This window comes from Psammomys obesus, unplaced genomic scaffold (assembly GCF_907164565.1).
Source record: "Psammomys obesus unplaced genomic scaffold, mPsaObe1.curated_primary_1811, whole genome shotgun sequence".
NCBI classification, from domain to species: Eukaryota; Metazoa; Chordata; class Mammalia; order Rodentia; family Muridae; genus Psammomys; species Psammomys obesus.
In genome coordinates, this window is record NW_026594354.1 from 1,226,360 (window position 1) to 1,245,156 (window position 18,797).

General features: G+C 38.8%; 1 protein-coding gene across 1 annotated transcript in view; it reads left to right on the plus strand.

Annotated features, from left to right (window-relative positions):
- Positions 1-4,634: 4,634 nt before the first annotated feature.
- Positions 4,635-18,797, plus strand: part of Mbtps2 (membrane bound transcription factor peptidase, site 2) — a 51,762-nt gene continuing 37,599 nt past the window's right edge. The window contains exons 1-3 of the mRNA XM_055618654.1: positions 4,635-4,881; positions 8,924-9,072; positions 11,867-12,059. Of these exons, the coding sequence (XP_055474629.1) occupies positions 4,807-4,881; positions 8,924-9,072; positions 11,867-12,059 (417 nt within the window). The 5' untranslated portion in view covers positions 4,635-4,806. The remainder of the gene's footprint in view (positions 4,882-8,923; positions 9,073-11,866; positions 12,060-18,797) is intronic.

The window sequence follows — 18,797 nt, forward strand, 5'->3', positions numbered from 1 at the left end:
AGAGATCCAAACTTAGGCTTCCACGGCAGGCACTTCTACCAGCTAAACCATCATCTCCATAGCCAGAGACAACATAGTTTTATGTAGAGATATTTTTAAAGAATGTTTTTTAAATATAAAGAGTGAGGAGACGACTAAGTAGACAGCACTTGTTTATAATCCCAGAGCTCCTTTGCTGAGGTGGGAAATAGAGACAGGAGAATCCTCTGAAGCTGGTGGACCCATTCCCAAAAGCTTGAAGGCTAGAAAGCCTGGCATACACAGGGATAAAACCATGAGAACATGTCAAACGAGATGGAAAGTTCAAACCAGCACCTCTACACATGCACCAGGTCATCCATGAACTGATACTTTTACACACTCACACACATACACCAAAGAATCTTAATATAACAATGAACCAAGCCTAAGGCCAAACATACATGATCTTCAGTATGATTTTATTTCTTTTCCAAATGTAAATCTGAAATTTTCTGGGAATTTATCAATAAGTATATAAACATCTTTAGATTTATTTTATTATTACTATTTGGCACAGAGATTGGTGTTGAATTCCCTAGTGCTGGAATTACAGGCAGTTGTAACTCACCTGACAATGGTGTTGGGAACCAAACTCCAATCCTCTGGAAGAGCAGGATTCGTTTGTAAACTACTGAGACTCTCCATCCCCAATACCTTTTGGTTACAATAAGAATACCTTGGACTGGGAGATGGCTCAGTGGGTAATAGCACTTGCTTGTATGAGGACCAGAGTTTAAATCCCCAGTACCCAGATAAAAAGCTAAGAAACAGGACATGGTCATGTTCACCTGTAATCCCAAGACTTTGGGAATAGACAGGAGGATTTCTGGGGTCTGGCTGGGCCTCCAGCCTAGCTTTAGGGTCAGTGAGAGACAGTAATAGAAAAACAATAGAGCAAGTTATCCAACATCTTCCTTGGCTTCCATGTCTGTGCTAAGGTATGTGCAATACACACACACATACACACACACACACCTACACCTCAAAAACAAGTTTCCTATGCAAACCTTGTGATCCAGAATTTATCCTTATCAATGGCAACTCTACCCAGTGCATAGCAAGAGCCACCAAAATCATTTGTAGGACTACTATTACAAAGATTCATAGCGGGACTCTCCTGAAAAGCCTATACTTATGATTGGCTATGTTTTGTCCTTTTCCTGTGTGCCTTTATTATGGCTTTCCCTCATCATGCTTAAAATCTCTTCCCAACAAACAACTCTGCTTCATACTAGCTGTGGTAGTTTAATGAGAATGGGACCCATACGCTCATATGTTGGAATAATTGGTTCTCAGTTCCTGAAAATGTTTGGGAAGAATTAGAAGATATTACCTTGTTGGGGTGTCACTAGGGAGGCTTTACGATTTCAAAAGCTTATGTCACATAGTGTGGCACTCTCTGCCTCATGGTTGTTTCAAGATGTAAGTTCTTAGCTACTGCTCCAGGGCCATGCCTGCCACCATCCTCTCCACCATGATGATCATGGATTCTAATCCTTGAAAATATGAGCCCCAATAGTAAAGCTTCTTTTAAATATTGCCTTGGCCATGGTGTCTTCTCACAGCAATAATAAAAAGTAAAAAAGAAGTGGCTAGTCCTGATATAGTTTTCTGCAGTGAAGTCAAGGATCCTATCTTCATCTGAGTATAGATCTCTGAAAAGAACTCAAGCTGCTATAGGTAGCAGCAAGAATCTGTATCTCCCATCTGTGACATCACCGTCTCTAACAACTGCTGGGAGCCAAGGAGAGGAGAAATGGAGAGTTGTGATTTAAGGGGCATAGTATTAATGTTTAGCAAGATGAAAAATTTGTGGAAATACATAGTGCTGAAAGTAGTCTAGAGCTACTCATATTTCCCAGACATCAACCAAAAGGCTTCATTGCCACTCTTCATTGGTATATCAGTTATACCCTGTTCAATTAAAAAAAAATACTCAGAAGTTTGTAGCTTGAAACAACATTTATTATCTCATCAATTTTATTGGTTGGGAATCACTGTCTTTTATCTGGCTCAGAGTTTCCTATAAACACATTCATTTTATAGGAATGAAAATATTGGGCTGAGAACCAGTCATCTCATGCTCAACTACGGAAGAATCTATTTCCATTCTCAACTAAGTTGTTGTGGGCAGGATTTAGTTTCTTACCACATGTTGGTTCAATGGCCTCAGTTTCTCAATGGTTGCTGGGTAGAGAAGCCACATAGTCTTTCTCATAGAGAAGCTAAGAAAACAGTAGGTAAACAAGTGAGAAAATTCAGAGATAGAATAACAAGATACAAGTCAAAGTTTTTATATCCTAATTAAAGATGTGAAAGCATATGATTTTTTCCATGTCGTATTTGTTATAAGCCTACCCACTAGGTCCACCTCACAGATAAGGTTATGAAGTACACAACGCATGAGTATCATGAGGCAAAGATTATTGCATAGAAAGCACTAACAGCTAGACTAACATAGGCATTAATTCAGGAAGCAAAGATGAATCTGTGGTTTGCTGAAGCTGTGAATTCTACTTAAGTTCCTTACAAAGTTTATTATCAAAAAACATTCTTTGAATTGTATTATACTGTATGCGGAAAGGCCATACTACTACTAAATGTGTTACTTTGTGTGGATATCATAGATTAGATATGGAGAAACAACTGCAAGTCATATTGAAATTGAACAAATGGTGAATCATTGATGAATTCAGTTCTGCTTGTGAATGGTAGCAGGGAGATTGTTAAGGTCTTACACAGCTATTAAGATAGCACAATTTGAAGACCCATACATTGAACGAATGGAATGAAAATGGAAGCTAGGAGGTGGTGATACATGCCATTAATCCCAGGACTCAAGAGGCAGAGGCAGGTGGGTCTCTGAGTTTGAGGACCAGCCTTGTCTACAGAGTGAGTTCCAGGACAGCCAAGGACACACAGAGAAAGACTGTCTCAAAAAAGCAAAGAAAGGAAGGAAGGATGAAGGAAAGGGAAGATTCATCTTCATAAGCAGTACCACAAATGGAAGCTTTGACTGAAAAGCACTAAGTACAAACAAAAAAAAAAAAAGGAAAAGAAAAAAAATCGTTAGAATAAGACTTCCTCCTAAAATAAAAAATCAGAAAATATGAAAATATTTTAGTCAAAGCTTCCATTTGTGGTACTGCTTCTGAAGATGAATCTTTAGCCCAGTCAATTCTTATTCAACAGAAGGAAAGTGTAACAATTTTATACCGACATGAAAACTAGTAAGTATCTCATGATAGCAAGATCAAGGTTAGGCGGTTTCTATCCTAACCCCTTAAGTGAAAGTAAGTACCTACTTGGCTTGTTCTCAACTTCCAGATAGACACTGGATTAAACTCCTTCTGTCCTTGACTAGTATTCACTAATAAGGCATGAGTGTAAGTAACACTGCTTATCTGGGCTACCATCATTCCACTGCCAGTAGTGGAGTCCCCAGTCACCCCTTCCCCAACCTTGATGAATACTAAGCCTCATCTGGAACCATCAACACGGTAAAATTATACTCACCCTTAACCTGCAAAGTATATTTTTCCTGTTTAGGTCTCCCATTAACTTGCAAGGTGTATTGTTCTTGTTCCTGTTTTAGTCTCATATCTATTATGACATGCCAGGTTACACAGATGGATATGTAGCAATTGACTGAGAAGAGGAGAGGAGAGGGGAGGGGAGGGGAAGGGAGAGACAGGGAAGAGGGGGCAGGGAGGAGAAGAGAGAAGATGGGAGGGGAGAAGAGAAGAGAGGGAAAAGCTGGAGAGGGGAGAGGAGAGGAGGGGTCTCCAATTTTTAAAAGTTTCATCTAACTTATTTTATAGGTGAGTAGATCAAAGGAAAACCTGCAAGGGCTGGTTCTCTCCTATCGTATTGACTCCTAGGATTAAGTAGTCAGGCTAAGCAGCAAGTGCCTTAGCTGCTGAGCCATTTTTTGCCAGCCCTAGAGTTCCAATATATAATAGTAGCGCCAACCTCAAGTTTTTCGATGAAAGGTTTCAAAAAATTAATTAACAGTCGGGCGTTTTGATGTACAACTGAAAGTGCAGGCTGATCTCTGAGATTCAAGACCAGCCTGGTCTACGTATCGAATGCCAGGCCAGGACTACAAAGTGAAACATTGTCTTAGAAACAAAAAACACTATTACAGACAACTCTTAGAAAACAAAACGTCGTACAAAATAATACATATTTAAACGGTGTGGTTCTATTTATGCAATATATATATAAAATCAAAACGGGACAGGGGACGGCGATGACTAGGAAGCTAGGAAGAAATTCCTGGGACAGAAATGTTACATATTTGAATTAAGGTACACTTATATTTACAGTTATCAAAACATCGAAACGAACAGCTGAGCTCTCCATTAGGATGTGGCCATATCAGTTACAAAGAGACGTGATTAATTTAAGTGTTTTTTGTTTTTTTTTTTCCCTGATAAATCCAAACCCCTGCTATAATACAAAGCACAACACACCGGATATGAGATTCAGTTAAGAAGGGAGAGCAGAAAGCAGGAAGGGGCATGCCTAATACAGCACTAGAACGCTGGCCGCCGAAAGCCGGAGCGTCCCAGGAAAAGAAACCCGGGCGCTTCTTCCGGCACGCGCAAAACTGTCTGAGTGTCCTCTCCAAAAGGGTCCGGAGGGAAACGTCGCCACCGTGGCAAAGGACCGGGCAACAAGTTGATTTCCCGTGCGGATGCTGGGGCCGTAAGGCGCCTGGCGGTCGGCTGGTTGTGGATCGCAGGAGGAAGACACTGGGGCCGCCTTCCATCCGCTGCTACTATGATTCCGGTGTCGCTGGTAGTGGTGGTGGTGGGTGGTTGGACTGCCATCTACCTGGCCGACTTGGTGTTGAAGGTGAGGGCCTCGGGCCTAAGGTCCCAGCCGGCGCAGTCTAGGGCTGGTGCGCGTGGTCCTGTGTTGCCCAAGGCCTTTCCTCTACCCCTAGCCAAGTTTCCTCCGGGGGCTGGAACCCGCTCCGCGGTGGTGCCTAAGTGCACCCTTCGTGGCATATCGGTCCTGCGGAGGAAATAAAGCAAGGCAAGCTGCGGGAGGGGTGTGGCGGCCCGCGCCACTGACGCATTGCAGGCGCCAGGTTCCTGCAACTTATGCCTCCTTCCCGAGAGTAGCATGTGGTGGGCTTGGGAGGCAGGGCTCAAAGGAGGAAAGAAACTGAAACATCCGCTTAGAAAAAAGCATTGATTTCCTTCTTTGTGCTAAGGTTAGGACCCGACAGACGCTGCTGATGTTGGGATAAATTGAAATCAAATCGTGATTTAAATCACCGGTGTCAAACTCGAAAGTACACCGGCGTAACCGAGGTTCCGGTTAAAATTTACATCCTGATTCGGCAGATCCGGGAGGAAAACTGAGATTCTGTATTTTCAGTCACTTCCTGTGCTTGCTACCGGTGCTGGTCCTCAGAACATGCTTTAAAGTAGCATGCTTAAGTAGCAAGAATTTAGATAGTTACATTTCCTATTACTTGAATTCTAATTTACACCCTACTCCCGCCTCTTCAGTGATGACACACACCCTGGGCGTACAGTGCGTTTTTTGAGTGTTGTGGGTGTTGGTATGGTAAGAAATTTCCAGAGTTGTCTGAGCACATGCTTCAGACACCTTTAGAATGGAATGGGGGTGGGGAATACGAGCGTAGAAACTCCCAATGGTATAAAAATTGAAACCATGAATACTAAACCTTCATGTTGTTTTCTTTTAAACAAAATGTGACCTGGCGTTTTGTCTTAGAAAACAATAAAATGAGCCCGACACGGTGGCACATGCCTTTAATTCCTGAGCTCAGGGAGGCAGAAGCAGGCGGATCTCTGCCAGCCTAGCCTACAAAGCAGTCCACGACAGCCAAGGCTACACGGAGAAACCCCGTCTCGAAACACCAAAAAAAAAAAAAAAAAGAGAGAGAGAGAGAGAAAGAAAGAAAGAAAGAAAGAAAGAAAGAAAGAAAGAAAGAAAGAAAGAAAGAAAGAAAGAGAGAGAAAACAATAAAATGAAATAGCACCAGTGCTTCTTTGTCGTATTTAAACTTTGGAATGCCAGATCTATGAAGTGTAGTCCTTAGGAGGGCTAGGCTCTGCCGATTCCTAACCTTTGTGACCTTGGACAAATTACTACCTGTGCCTCCATTTCTTGTCTTTAAATAGGGATAACAAAAGGAAGGATTGCCTGAATTTATGGAGAGGGATATATTAGTGCATTTACATTATATACTGTATCTGAGGTCTGACCACCAATAACACTTGGTCACTCGTTAGAATGGCAGACTTTCAGGTCTCACCTCAGACCTGTAGAATCACAATCTGCAGCCTAACAAGGTATCCCGATGATTTCTGTGCACTTTTGTTTGAGAATCACTGGTGCAATGGACTTGGCATAGTGCTTAGCAGCATGGGCCACCGTAATTTGGTGATTAGGCTCAAAAGAAAAAGCCACATGATTTCTTCATTTTTCATATGTGAAAAAAATCCCAGATAAATAAATAGAACTCCTAAGTCGGTCTCAGAGTGATAGGGATGTGGCTTTAATTTCTAAGGCAGCCTTTGTCTTCATAAAAGCACCAACCCCTGAGCAATAGCACTGACTCCAAGTATCTGTCTGGGGATGGAGAGAGATCTTGCCTGAAAAATATGTCAATGGCTGTGTGGTCTGCTTGTATGTACATGTATTCGGTGCCCTCAGAGGACAGAAGAGGTGTTAAGATCCCCCTGGAACTGGAGTTACAGATGGTTCTCAGTATGTGGGTGCTGGGATTTGAATCTGGGTCCTCTGCTTTTACTGGCTAAGTCTTCTCTCCAGTGCCTCAAAGACCTTGACTTTTCAGAACTTTCATCTTCTGTTGGTCTGCTGTTCTACCCTTGGTTTTTGTAGCACAGGTGTGTCAATCTCCTTTTCAAGAGCTGGAAAATAAGCAGACCTAACATGCCATCAGAAGACAGTAGAGACAATTATAGTTACTTCCATTCAGACCCGGGTCAAAGAGCTGAAATACAGCCTTCTAAGACAAATGGAGTTTTCATACAGATGGTCTTTAGTTAATACAGTACTTCCAGTGCTTTCTATAACTGCCTTGTTATTCACAGATCTACCTTAGCCAAGGACTGTTTATAAGCAGCTATCACTGTAACCCCCAGGGAAACTTAAGAGCTGCTACTGAAACCAAGGGGATGTTAGATAAATGTTGCACTTTTGTCTGGTTTAACTTGAGGCTTGCATAAGTGAAAATAGAAAATACAGATTGAAAGTAAGCTAGCTCTTCAGCTGAATCCACTAGGAGTGTAACAATTATCTCAAAAGACCTGTTTTCTTTCTGTGGCAATAAAATAACCTGCGCCATCCATTGTGGTAATTGTTAGATTAATGTGGCTACCTAACATACCTAAGGTGCAAAAGCTTGTCGGAATAGAGATATGCTATGGGTATAATTTTCATACCACATTTCAAAGAATACTAGAAACAAGTGTCTCGGTGTTCTTACATTGATTGCACCTTAAAATTACACTTAGGATGTTACGGATTACAAACATGAAAATAAATCTTTTTTTTAAAATTTGGTTGCCAGACAGTTTAAAATTGTATGTGGATGTTTGATGCACATATTTCAGTCTGGAACTCCCTTTGTAGACCAGGCTGGCCTTGAATGCAAAGATCAGCCTGCCTCTGCCTCCCACATGCTGGGTCTCAAAGTGTGTGCCACTACCACCTGGCAAGGTCAGGATTTTTTTTTAAGGGCTAGAATAGTAAGTATTTTAAGTTTATGAGTCACAGGATCTCCCTCACATATTCTTGGGTTTTGTTTTCTCTTTCAAGGAGATGAAGTTGAGACAGTATTTCTCTATGTGAGCTGGCTGGCCTCACTAGGTCAATCGTTCTGGCTGGTAGCTTTTGAGATACTTTTGTCGTTCCTTCTCAGTGTAGTGATTACAGGCATACTCCACTGTGCTGGCTACTTTTGATTGTTGATTTACTGGGATTTAGAATCACCATGGAAACAATTCTCTGAATGTGGCTGAAAGGGGTTATCTAGATTAGGATAATTAATTGAGGGAGAAAACCCACCCTAAATGTGAGAGGTACAGTTCCTCTGGGGTGGGGTCCTGGACTGGATAAAAACAGAAAAAGCTCATAAAAACAAGCTTTCATCTCCTTCTGCCTCTTGACCGTGAATGTAATGTGACCAATTGCCTCAACCACCTATCTCCTCAACTCCAGTGCTATATCTTCTCTCCACAATGGGCTAAACCTTGGAACTATGAGCCAAATTAAACCTTTCCTAAAGTTTCCTTTTTGTCACAGTATCTAGACAAGTAACTATCATAACCATTATCCCCAGTAGTTGTCTTTTTTTATATGAACTTCCCTTAAAAATTTAAAAACGATTCTTAAATTATGGGGTATAAACCAGATTTCACTTTTGGGCTATATTTCTCTGGATCCTAACCCAGCTACCTAGTTAATTCAAGACCTTTAATACTTTGAAGAATAAGTGTAAGGCTTTAAGATAATAAACATTTGGGTGATATTGGGATTGTAGCCCAGTTTGTGGAGCACTTGCCTTGCATACACTGGGCAAAGTCCTGGGATGGTTCCCCAGCACTACATAAACTGGACATGGTGTCAGATGTCTGTAATCTCAGCACTTGGAAGATGGAGTCAAGAGGATTCGAAATTCAAGGTCATCCTCAGCTATGTGGAAGCTAGAGGGCAGCCTGTGTTACATGAGACTATCTTAAAAAATATTATAAAAATTTATGCCACTAACATCTTGATTTCTTTTAGAAAGTTCTTATTTTCTTTAGTTTTTAACCTTTATTAATTTCTTTGTTTTCTTATGTTATAAGTCTATTCTTCATACTGAGTGATGCTGAACTTTTCTTTCTCTTAGTCATCTGTGTATTTTAAACATTCTTATGAAGACTGGCTGGAAAACAATGGATTGAGCATCTCTCCTTTTCATATAAGATGGCAAACTTCAGTTTTTAATCGTGCCTTTTACAGTTGGGGACGGCGGAAAGCAAGGATGCTTTACCAATGGTACTTTTCATCTTCAATTTTTGGGTTAAATTAGTAATTTAATTAAATATGGCCATCAGAGATAGCTTGTTAACAATTTCTATGATTTTTGGATCTGTTGAATGTGTGTTTGTGTACATATATATATGAAATTGTATCATTGTGTTTTTTCAGACATTAAAGATCATGGCACATAAGCATAGTAGTGCATACCTGTTATCCCAGAAGGACCAGGAGTTTGAAGCTATCTTAAGTTAGATTTCAAGTTTGAGGCCAGTCTGAGCTATATGAGAACCTTGTCTCAAACAAACAAAAAATAAAAAGGAGGAGGCTGGAGAAGTGGTTCAGCATTTAAGAGCATTTACTGTTCTTCTAGAAGTAAAGTAAAATCTAAATTAAATAAATAGATGAGACACCTAAATAAATAGGATAAGAAAACGTGTGGTTATGTGTTTTCCGTGGTTTTTTAGAATACCTCATGGCCTACAATGTCTTTTTTAAAAGATTAATTTATTTTCATTTTGTCTGTTTTGGCGAATGTGTACAACCTTCCTGCATTGCTCACAGGAGCCAGAAGGGTATCATATCCCCTGAAACTGGAGTGGCAGTTGTAAGCCAACATGTTGTACTAGGAAGTGAACTGGGGGCCTCTGCAAGAGGCCATGAGGTACTGGTTGCAAGAGCAACCAGTACTCTTAACCTCTGAGCCATCTCTCCAGCTCCCCATAACAGGTTCATAACTCAGAGAATTTTGGGTTAGTGAATAATGTGCTTTAAATGACGTTTTGTTAAAAATGAAGCCCAAAGTAGGAACAGCAGCAGATATCCCAAGAATCCCAGCAATCAGAAGCCTGAGGCAGGAGAATTGATAATTTGAGGGAAGCCTGGACAACATAGCAAATTCTGAGCCACTCTGGGGTACATAATAATCAATCAATCTCTCTCTCTCTCTCTCTCTCTCTCTCTCTTTCTCTCTCTCTCTGTCTCTTTCTTTCTCTCTCTGTCTCTCTTTTTCTTTCTCTCTCTGTGTTTCTTTTCCTTCCCTTCTCTATATATACATATTATAACTTAATTAAAGGAAAGAATAAAAAAAGAAAAAGACAAACTAGAAAAGGCACTTAAGATCCTTTGGATAATTTTTCAAGTTTTCATTTTTTTAAAAGCTTTTCACCTGGAAATAAAAAATATTATGGAAAATGTCTACTTACAAATAATAGGCCTTTATCCCTCTATTGCCTTGGAAATATGACACAGGTGATATTTTAACATCCTTTGAATTAACTTTCTGCTTCATAAATATTTTCTAGATTTTAGGTTGGAGTTATCAATTTTAACATTATAAGTGAAGACAAAGGGTTATGGTTCAGAATTAAAGAACATTGTAAAAATTTTAAAATACATATATAAATAAAAAACATACAAATGTAAGTTCCAAATGTATTCAAGCTAAATATAAATAATTAAATAATCAAAAATCCAGAAATGATACAGTAATAAAAATAGGCAAACCTACAATTTGGTTTTTTGAAAAGACTACTAAAATTGAATAAGAAGAAAAACTGTAACTAAAAGTAATAATTGAAAAGATATTACTTCAAATTCTGTGAACATTAAAACAAAAATAAGATTATTATGAATAATTCTACAACCTTAAATTTCACAACAGTACTTCATGAAAACTAACAGATTAGTCCTGGCCATAAAAAGTAATTTTAATTATTAAAACAATGGTATAACAAAACTATTAAATTTAATCCCTTGATATTTAAACTAATTTATCATGAAGTAAAGCTAAAATAAGATAAATAAGATGCAGACAATAGAATGGATGAAAATGAATGAATGCCCTAATGTTATGAGCATTCCTAACCTAAAGAAGCTAAGAAATAAGGAAAAGCTTAATTCTTATTCAGAAAGGCAAATAGAACAGAAACCAGAAGCATTGAAGAGAAGGAACAGGATGGGAGCCTACCATAAATGTCCTCTGAAAGACTCCACCCAACAGGGGATTGAAGCAGATGCTAAGACTCACAGCCAAACTTTGGACAGAGTGCAAGAAGTCATAGGAAAGAATGGGGGGATATAAGCATCCAGAGGAGACAGGAGCTCTACAAGGAGACCAACAAAGCCAACAAATCTGGGCCCAGGGGGAGCTGCAGAGACTGATGCACCAACCAAGGACCATACATGAAGAGGACCTACACCCCCTCCTCAGTTGTAGCAGATAGACAGCTCAGTCTCCATGTGGGTTTCTAATAAGGGGATAATGTCTCTAACATGGACTCTGTTGCCCCCTCTTTGATCACTTCCCTCTGGTGGAGGTGGGGTATTCCATTCCCAGGCCACACAGGAAAAGAATGCAGACAGTCCTAATGAGACTTGATAGGCTGGGGTCAGGTGGTAGGGGAGGTGGGGACTGGGGGGAAGTGGGAGGAAGGGTGGAACCAGAAGGAGACAAGGGAGGGGTCTACAATCGTGATGTAAAGTGAATAAATTATTTAAAAATTAAAAAGGAACATTCCTAACTATATTAAACACAAGCAAAACAGTGCTATATAAATGAATGAATAGAGAGGACCTCCCCAGCCCCTTAAATTGGGAATGATACTCAGGTTTTTTTCAGGTGTCAGAATACTGTATGTAATTTGTTAGAATTGCCTATAAGTCAGTCAGATAGTTTAGATAGGGCACAAAGGATGAGCTATTGGTCATTTTAGCACTTGTTGGTATGAAATGTGGCCCATCATTTACTTAGTCAGTCCATGCATTGTGAAGAATTGTACACTTATACCTTTGTTTTTGTTCTTGTTGCCAGGTTCAATTTCGGAATGGTGTTTGGCGTGATTGCCATGTTCAGCTCTTTCTTTCTCCTTGGAAAAACACTGATGCAGACTTTGGCACAAATGATGGCTGACTCTCCCTCTTCTTATTCCTCCTCTTCTTCTGCCTCTTCCTCTTCTTCCTCTTCCTCTTCCTCTCTTCACAATGAGCAGGTGTTGCAAGTTGTGGTAAGTACACTCTTTTTTGCTTTAAACAACTGCTGAAACAGATATATTTTTCTGGCTAGTATAGCTAAGATGATTAAAGCAAACATTAGAGTAAAAGGTCTTATACTTTTCAGATTATACACTTAATAAAAATTATTAATACAAGATTAGCAGAAATTGGTGCAGTATTTGATGGCAGTGGTAATAACTGTAGCAGAGTCTACATGAACCACTGATAAGACAGGCAGCCATTACAGATTCCCCTTAACTCAGGTTGTGTTTTTAAGATATGGAATGATTATTTCATGCAAGGAGTTAGCATGCCGACTTGAGATCTCTGTAAAATGTAAGTAATTAAATCTTAACCCCATGCAGTGCCCTGTTTTTTTGTTTTTGTTTTTGTTGTTTATTTATGGTTTTCAGAATTTAATCTTCTTTTAAATAACAGTATAAGCCTGGTGTTGGGGGTAAAAATACAAGACATTTTTAAGTGATCACTGTGATGTCTCTAAAACCAGATCGTAATCTGTAAGCTCAACTAGCCCAGTTCTTGCTGTGTAGCCCAGGCTGCCTTCAAAGGCATCGATTTTGTCCTATCTCAGCCTCACATGTACTGAGATTTCAGACATGAGTCACAATACTCATGTCGTGGTATCTTTTTCTATCTTTCTTTCTTTCTTTCTTTCTTTTTTAAGGTTTCTTTTCTTTCCTTTTCTTTTTGATACAGGGTATCTCTGTATAGTCTTGGCTGTCCTGGACTCACTTTGTAGACCAGGCTGGCCTCAAACTCACAGAGATCCACCTGCCTCTGCATTCCCAAGTACTGGGATTACAGGCATGTGCCACCACACTTGGCTTATTTATTATTTTATGTGTGAGTGTTTGACCTGCATGTGTGTGTACTATATGCATGTCTACCAATGAGGTCTATCCAAGGAGGTCAAAAGGGGGCATTGATTTCCCTGGAACTGAAGTTACAGATAGTTGTGTGTCACCATGTGGATGCTGGGAACCAAATATGGGTCCTTTACAAAAGTAATAAGTACTCTTATCTGTTGATCCATCTCTCCAGTCTCCACCTTGTGATTTCTTAATGGGAAAAAAAAATGCTGGGTTTTACTCCTTTGGTTTTAAGCTATTATAGTAATTCTTTCTTTAAATCACATATGTATGCTTATATCTTATCTTTTAGGAATCCCAGGGTTCAAAAGTACAACATCATGCATGGAAACCAGATGCTCTACTACTGAGCTACAGCCCCTGCATCTTCAGTTTGCAAGAGGGCTTGACATTGGCTCACTTTTGCTTTAGAGTTTTTCAACTTTTATTTATTTATTTTCATTTCACATTTTTATACTTGTAGTTTCCATTCCATGAGTTATGAATATTGTTTTTAATAATAATTCTTATTAATGGGACATTTAAGATACAAAAACAATTTTTTTTATAAAAGGAAATCTTATCTCTATGATCTCTGCTAAATTAAGCCAATCTGGAAAAATTTACAAGTAACTTATAGAAAATAATATAGGATGGTCACACCTCTTTCTTAGAGGTTGAGATGATTTGTCTGTTGAAGCTGCTGCATAAGACACAATTTATTTCTTCAGTAAATATTTCATGAGTGTGTCCTGCCTACTGACCATGTGCTCGGTCCCAGTTAACTGGGGAAAAAAACCCAGTGCTCACATTCATGAAATGTTTAGTCTAGAAGATGAGATGCTATGATTGTTATTTGATTAGACATTGTACAAGGTGCTATGGATAAAAGCTAATTTAGGTATAGAACTCTAAACTTGTCAAGATAGAATAATCAAATACTTTCTCCTAAGTTGCCAAATACACATGGACTGGACATTGCCTGTGTAAATCTTACCTAATAGTTTTCATAACTCTTTTATAATTATTATTGTATTGAAAGAAAATGAGCCCTTTTTTTGGAATTAAAGGGGGAAATGTTAGTATAATGTTCTTGTGGAATGTATACAATTTACCCTTGTTCATTCACATGCTGATTTTTCTACCCCACTATCTGGTATCAATCCAGACATTGCATTGGGATGCTTATTCTAAGCATCATCTGTCTCAAGTTTGTGTAAACATGCTACCAGTTTGTTCTCTGTGTTGCCAATAAAAGCAACCAGCCAATGCTGAGCAATGGAGAGAATAGGGTGAGACATGGTCTGGAAGGGAGGAGAAAGAAACAAGTGGGAAGAGAGTCTAGATATAGAGATCCGTGAGGAGAGGGCTTGTAAACACCAGGAGAGGTGAACCTACGATATGACTAAAAAGCAAGTATAATGTGGTAAATCTGAATGGGAGGAAGTTATGCAGGCTTGGAGGTTTAGGATGGAGTAATTACTGGCCAGCATTGTGCTCTAGGTTAATTAAATAAATCCTAGTCTCTGTGGTGATTTGGGTGTAGAGCTGGTTGAGGAATAACTGCTGTTTAACTGAAAGATAAATCAATATTAAATATTAATCATCAACAACAGTAGGCATATTATAAGAGAACAGTATGGGAAATAGGAGATAAAATGGGAGATATAGGTAATATGTATACCATGAAAGACCTTTCTAGAAAGTTTTTGTTTTACTTAAGGATTGGAGTTGTGTGTAAAATTAGACAAAGTAAGTTAGATCAAAGATAGGAGAGATCATTTATGAGTACACATGGGTTGGTTCATATTAGAAGTAATAAGGAGGGCTGGAGAGATGGCTCAGAGGTTAAGAGCACTGGCTGCTCTTCCAAAGGTCCTGAGTTCAATTCTCAGCAACTACATGGTAGCTCACAGCCATCTATAATGAGATCTGGTGCACTTTTCTGGCCTGCAGGCAAACATGCAGGCAGAATACTGTATAAATAATAAACAAATAAATCTTTAAAAAAAGTAGTAAGGATCTAAACTAAATTTGTAGCAAAGAAAATGAAGGCCACTGAAAGGCTACCAATGTAGAAGAAGGTCCTACACCCATGTACATAGTGGCAACACTAAAAGGATTCAATGGGTTAAAAAAAAAAACAGATAAAGTTGGGAGGGGAAATGTTGATAGAATAAGGGAAGAGTTGGAGGATTGAGAAGGGATGGTGGATGTGATGAATACACAATATTTATATTATGAAATTCTCAATTTTTAAGGCAGATAAAAGAGAATGAAGGTGATGGCTTTCTAGTACGATGCTCAGACAGTGATTAATTTAATGTGAAGCCTTAGAGTACAGAGACAGTTTAAGGATGACTCTTGGTTTTATAAGGAGTTAATTTTCAAGAAAGGAGATTGAAAAGGAAGCCCATTTATGCAAAATCTGATCATTGACCTGTCTGCTTGCTCCAGTTCTAATTGGCAAATTGTCATTTAGACAAATTATTCTTTTCTTTACTTCTCAGTTTATTCAGCGTTTATAATGATACTAGATGGCCTGTGCTTTGAACTATTAAAAAGCAGAAGCCCCATAGCCTACCATGTGTATTTGCGTATAATTTTAAAAATGCCTTGTCTCTTGTCTTTGATATAAGCCCTTGGAGCTGAAGGAACACACTTCTGGTTTACTCTCTCATTCCCTGAAGCATTATTCCCTATTAATATTCCCACATCCCTGGCTGTGGGTGAGTGTTCTGCATTCAGTGTTCTGGTACATCTAATACTGTGCAATCATGTCATCGACAGATGGTCATCTTGTACTGCTGCCAGCCATTAAGACCTGCCATCTGTTGCTCTAGTCAGTAGCAAACTCAGACTCTAATCTTATCTTACGTACTTATTAATGTATCCAGAAGACAATGTAGAGAAGGAACAGAGAACTGGTTGCAAAAAATTAAGTGAGTTATTTGAAATAAAGGCAAGTTGTGCTTTGGTGTAGGTTGTTTTGTGAGCTAAATGGCATGTATGAGAGATAATCTTAAAGGAATCCATTTAAAGGGGTGTCAGAAACAGGAAAACTAAACTGAACAGATATTTTAACCAGCATGGGAATGGAGAAATAGGACACTGGAAGAAGAAAGGTTGCACAATAAGATCCGAGTAAAGAGAATTTTAGATAAATAAGATATTACACACACATTAAAATACTGATTATGAAAATAAGCTTCATAATCAGAGAACAGACACTTGGAATCATTAGAATTTAGAACGTAACTGACCCTTGTTTTGCAAATCTCTCTTTGGTTACAAGACTTAAAAAGTGAAACTCATCTGCAAAAGCGTAGTCTGAATGAGACGGTGGTAAAATTTTAGATCACAAAAGTCCTTGGGGGAAAAAAAAAGTCAGGTTGTTGATTTACATGAACATGGGAACATGTATCAGTAAACTGTATCTTTGTTCTTATTTTTAAATATGTTATTTTTAGAGCAGATTTAACTTTATAGCACTACTGAGAGGAAATACCGAGATTTCCCATGTACTTCCCACACAAACACAGCTACCCCAAGTTGAGTTGTCCATTTGTTACTAAACCCGTGGACCATCATCACCCAGAGCCCATGGTTTACATTTATGTCTTGATGTTTTAGGAAGTGATAAATATTGATAGGTTTGATGCCCCTATTTTTTTTATATCAAAAACTAAAAGCAAATTAAAACGATGTGGCAAGGCAAATAAAGTGGAGGCTACATTTCTGATATGTATTACAAAGGACTAATACTAGTAACAGATTAGTAAGGAAGAGAGGAATGCAGCTGAGAGCATGATAGTGCATGTCTATAATCCCAGTACTCCAGAGGCAGAGGCAAAAGGATCACTGTAAGTTCAACATCAAGCTAGTCTCCCTAGCAAGTTACATACCACCCTATTTCACATGAATACATCAGGAAAAGGGCAGTTGAGCCGTGAATAATCTACTCAGATTGCATATTTGAATAAAATGAGCTTGCTTAATGTCATAGCTATCTATTTCTAAAAGAGCAGCTTGAAAAGATTTATGTATCTGTACTGGTTAGTCTTATTGTGTTGCTTACACATTGGGGGTTTGATTTTGATTTGATTTGATTTATTTAATTTGATTTGATTTGGCTGTGTGGTGGTTCTTTCCTCTTGAATTAAGAAGGCTTATCAACAATTATTTATTTATTTACTCATTTATTTATTTATTTATCTATTTGTTTATTTATTTATTATTACAATTTATTCACTTTGTGTCCTGCCTGTAGCCCCCTTCCTCATCTCCCAGCCCTATTCTCCCTTCTTCTCACCCTATGCCCCTCTGCTAGCCCACTGATAGGGGAAGAAAGTTAATTCAATTTTGATTGTTTTTTTAATAGGAGGCCACAGCTGAAAGACTTTGGACTTTTAAAAGAGATTTTGGATTTTTAGAGATTGGATATTATAAAGGACTGAAAAATTAGTGTTTGAGTTTGTAAAGGCTGTGAGCCTTTTAAAGTTATTTATGATTTTAATGTGAGGTCTTGGGGCTAAATAAGAAACGTGAGATTATGGCTTAATAGTGATATTTTTGTTTGTCAAGTTGACAAGGGGTCAGTTGTGCTAGATGGTTTTTTGAGTCAACTTGATACAAGAAGAAAAAAGAGCCTCAGCTGAGAAAATGTTTCCATGAGATCCAGCTGTAAAAAGCCTGGTGTGGAGGTGCACACCTATAATCCTAGCACTCAGGGAGGCAGAGGTAGGCAGAGGTGAGTTCGGGCCCAGCCTGGTCTACAAAGGGAGTCCAGGATAACCAAGGCTATGAGAGAGAATGATCCAGGTGTAATGTATTAGCTCAATTAGTGATTGATAGGGGAAGGCTCAGCCCATTGTGGATGGTACCATCCATGGGCTGGTGGGCCTGGGTTCTATTAAAAAAAAAAAAAAAAAACAGCTCTTTTGGCTTGGAAGAGCCTTCAAGGAAGTTGGTTCAGGTAAGAGATAGGGATTTTTCTCTCTGGGCTTGCAGAAACAACAGCGAGGCAGCTGGCAGGACACAGGTAAAACAGAATCCTAAGAAAGAGATCTAAGGAGCCCTCACTGGTTTGGAGGAGCTCAAGAGAAAGGTAAACTAACTAGGTAAAAGGATTCAGAGAGAGATTCCTAAAGAGCTAGCAGTTTAGTTGTAAAAATCAGTTGTAATATATTTGTTATATATTTAGTTGTAAATATATATTGTATATAGTTCAGAAAATAACGTTACCTTGCTGAGCTAGCAAGTTTTTACCTCAGAGAGAGAGACTGAGAAAGCCATGAGTAGTAACCCAGTAAGCAGCCTTTAGATTCTTGCTGTGTTTGAGTTCCTGTCCTGACTTCCTTTGATGATGAATAGCAGTACAGAAGTGTAAGCCAAGTAAACTCTTTCCTTCTCAACTTTCTTTTTGGTCATGGTGTTTCATCACAGCAATAGAGGCCATAACTAAGATAATATTAAAATCTTCTAGGAGCGTTATTACCTCCTCTATAACATAATGGACAAAGATTAACTTATTTCATCCTCAAAATTACATTTTATGTAAATATGGTTATTTCTATTTTCAAAGTGAGGAAACTGAAGTATTGGGAAGATAATATGCCAGCTTCCTCAAGGTTATTTAGCTTGTTAACAGCAGAGCTGGGATTCCAGTAATAACTGTGTTTACATAAGAATTTATCTTCCCAAATATTTGGACTTATATATACAAGTGTCTTTTTTATGTGTTTTTGTTTTGAAAGTCTCCCTTTATAGTACTGGTGGCTATCCTGATACTCAGTAGGTAGCCCAGGCTGGTCTCAAACTTATAGTGATCTGCCTGCCTCTGCCTCTGCCTCTGCCTCTGCCTCTGCCTCTGCCTCTGCC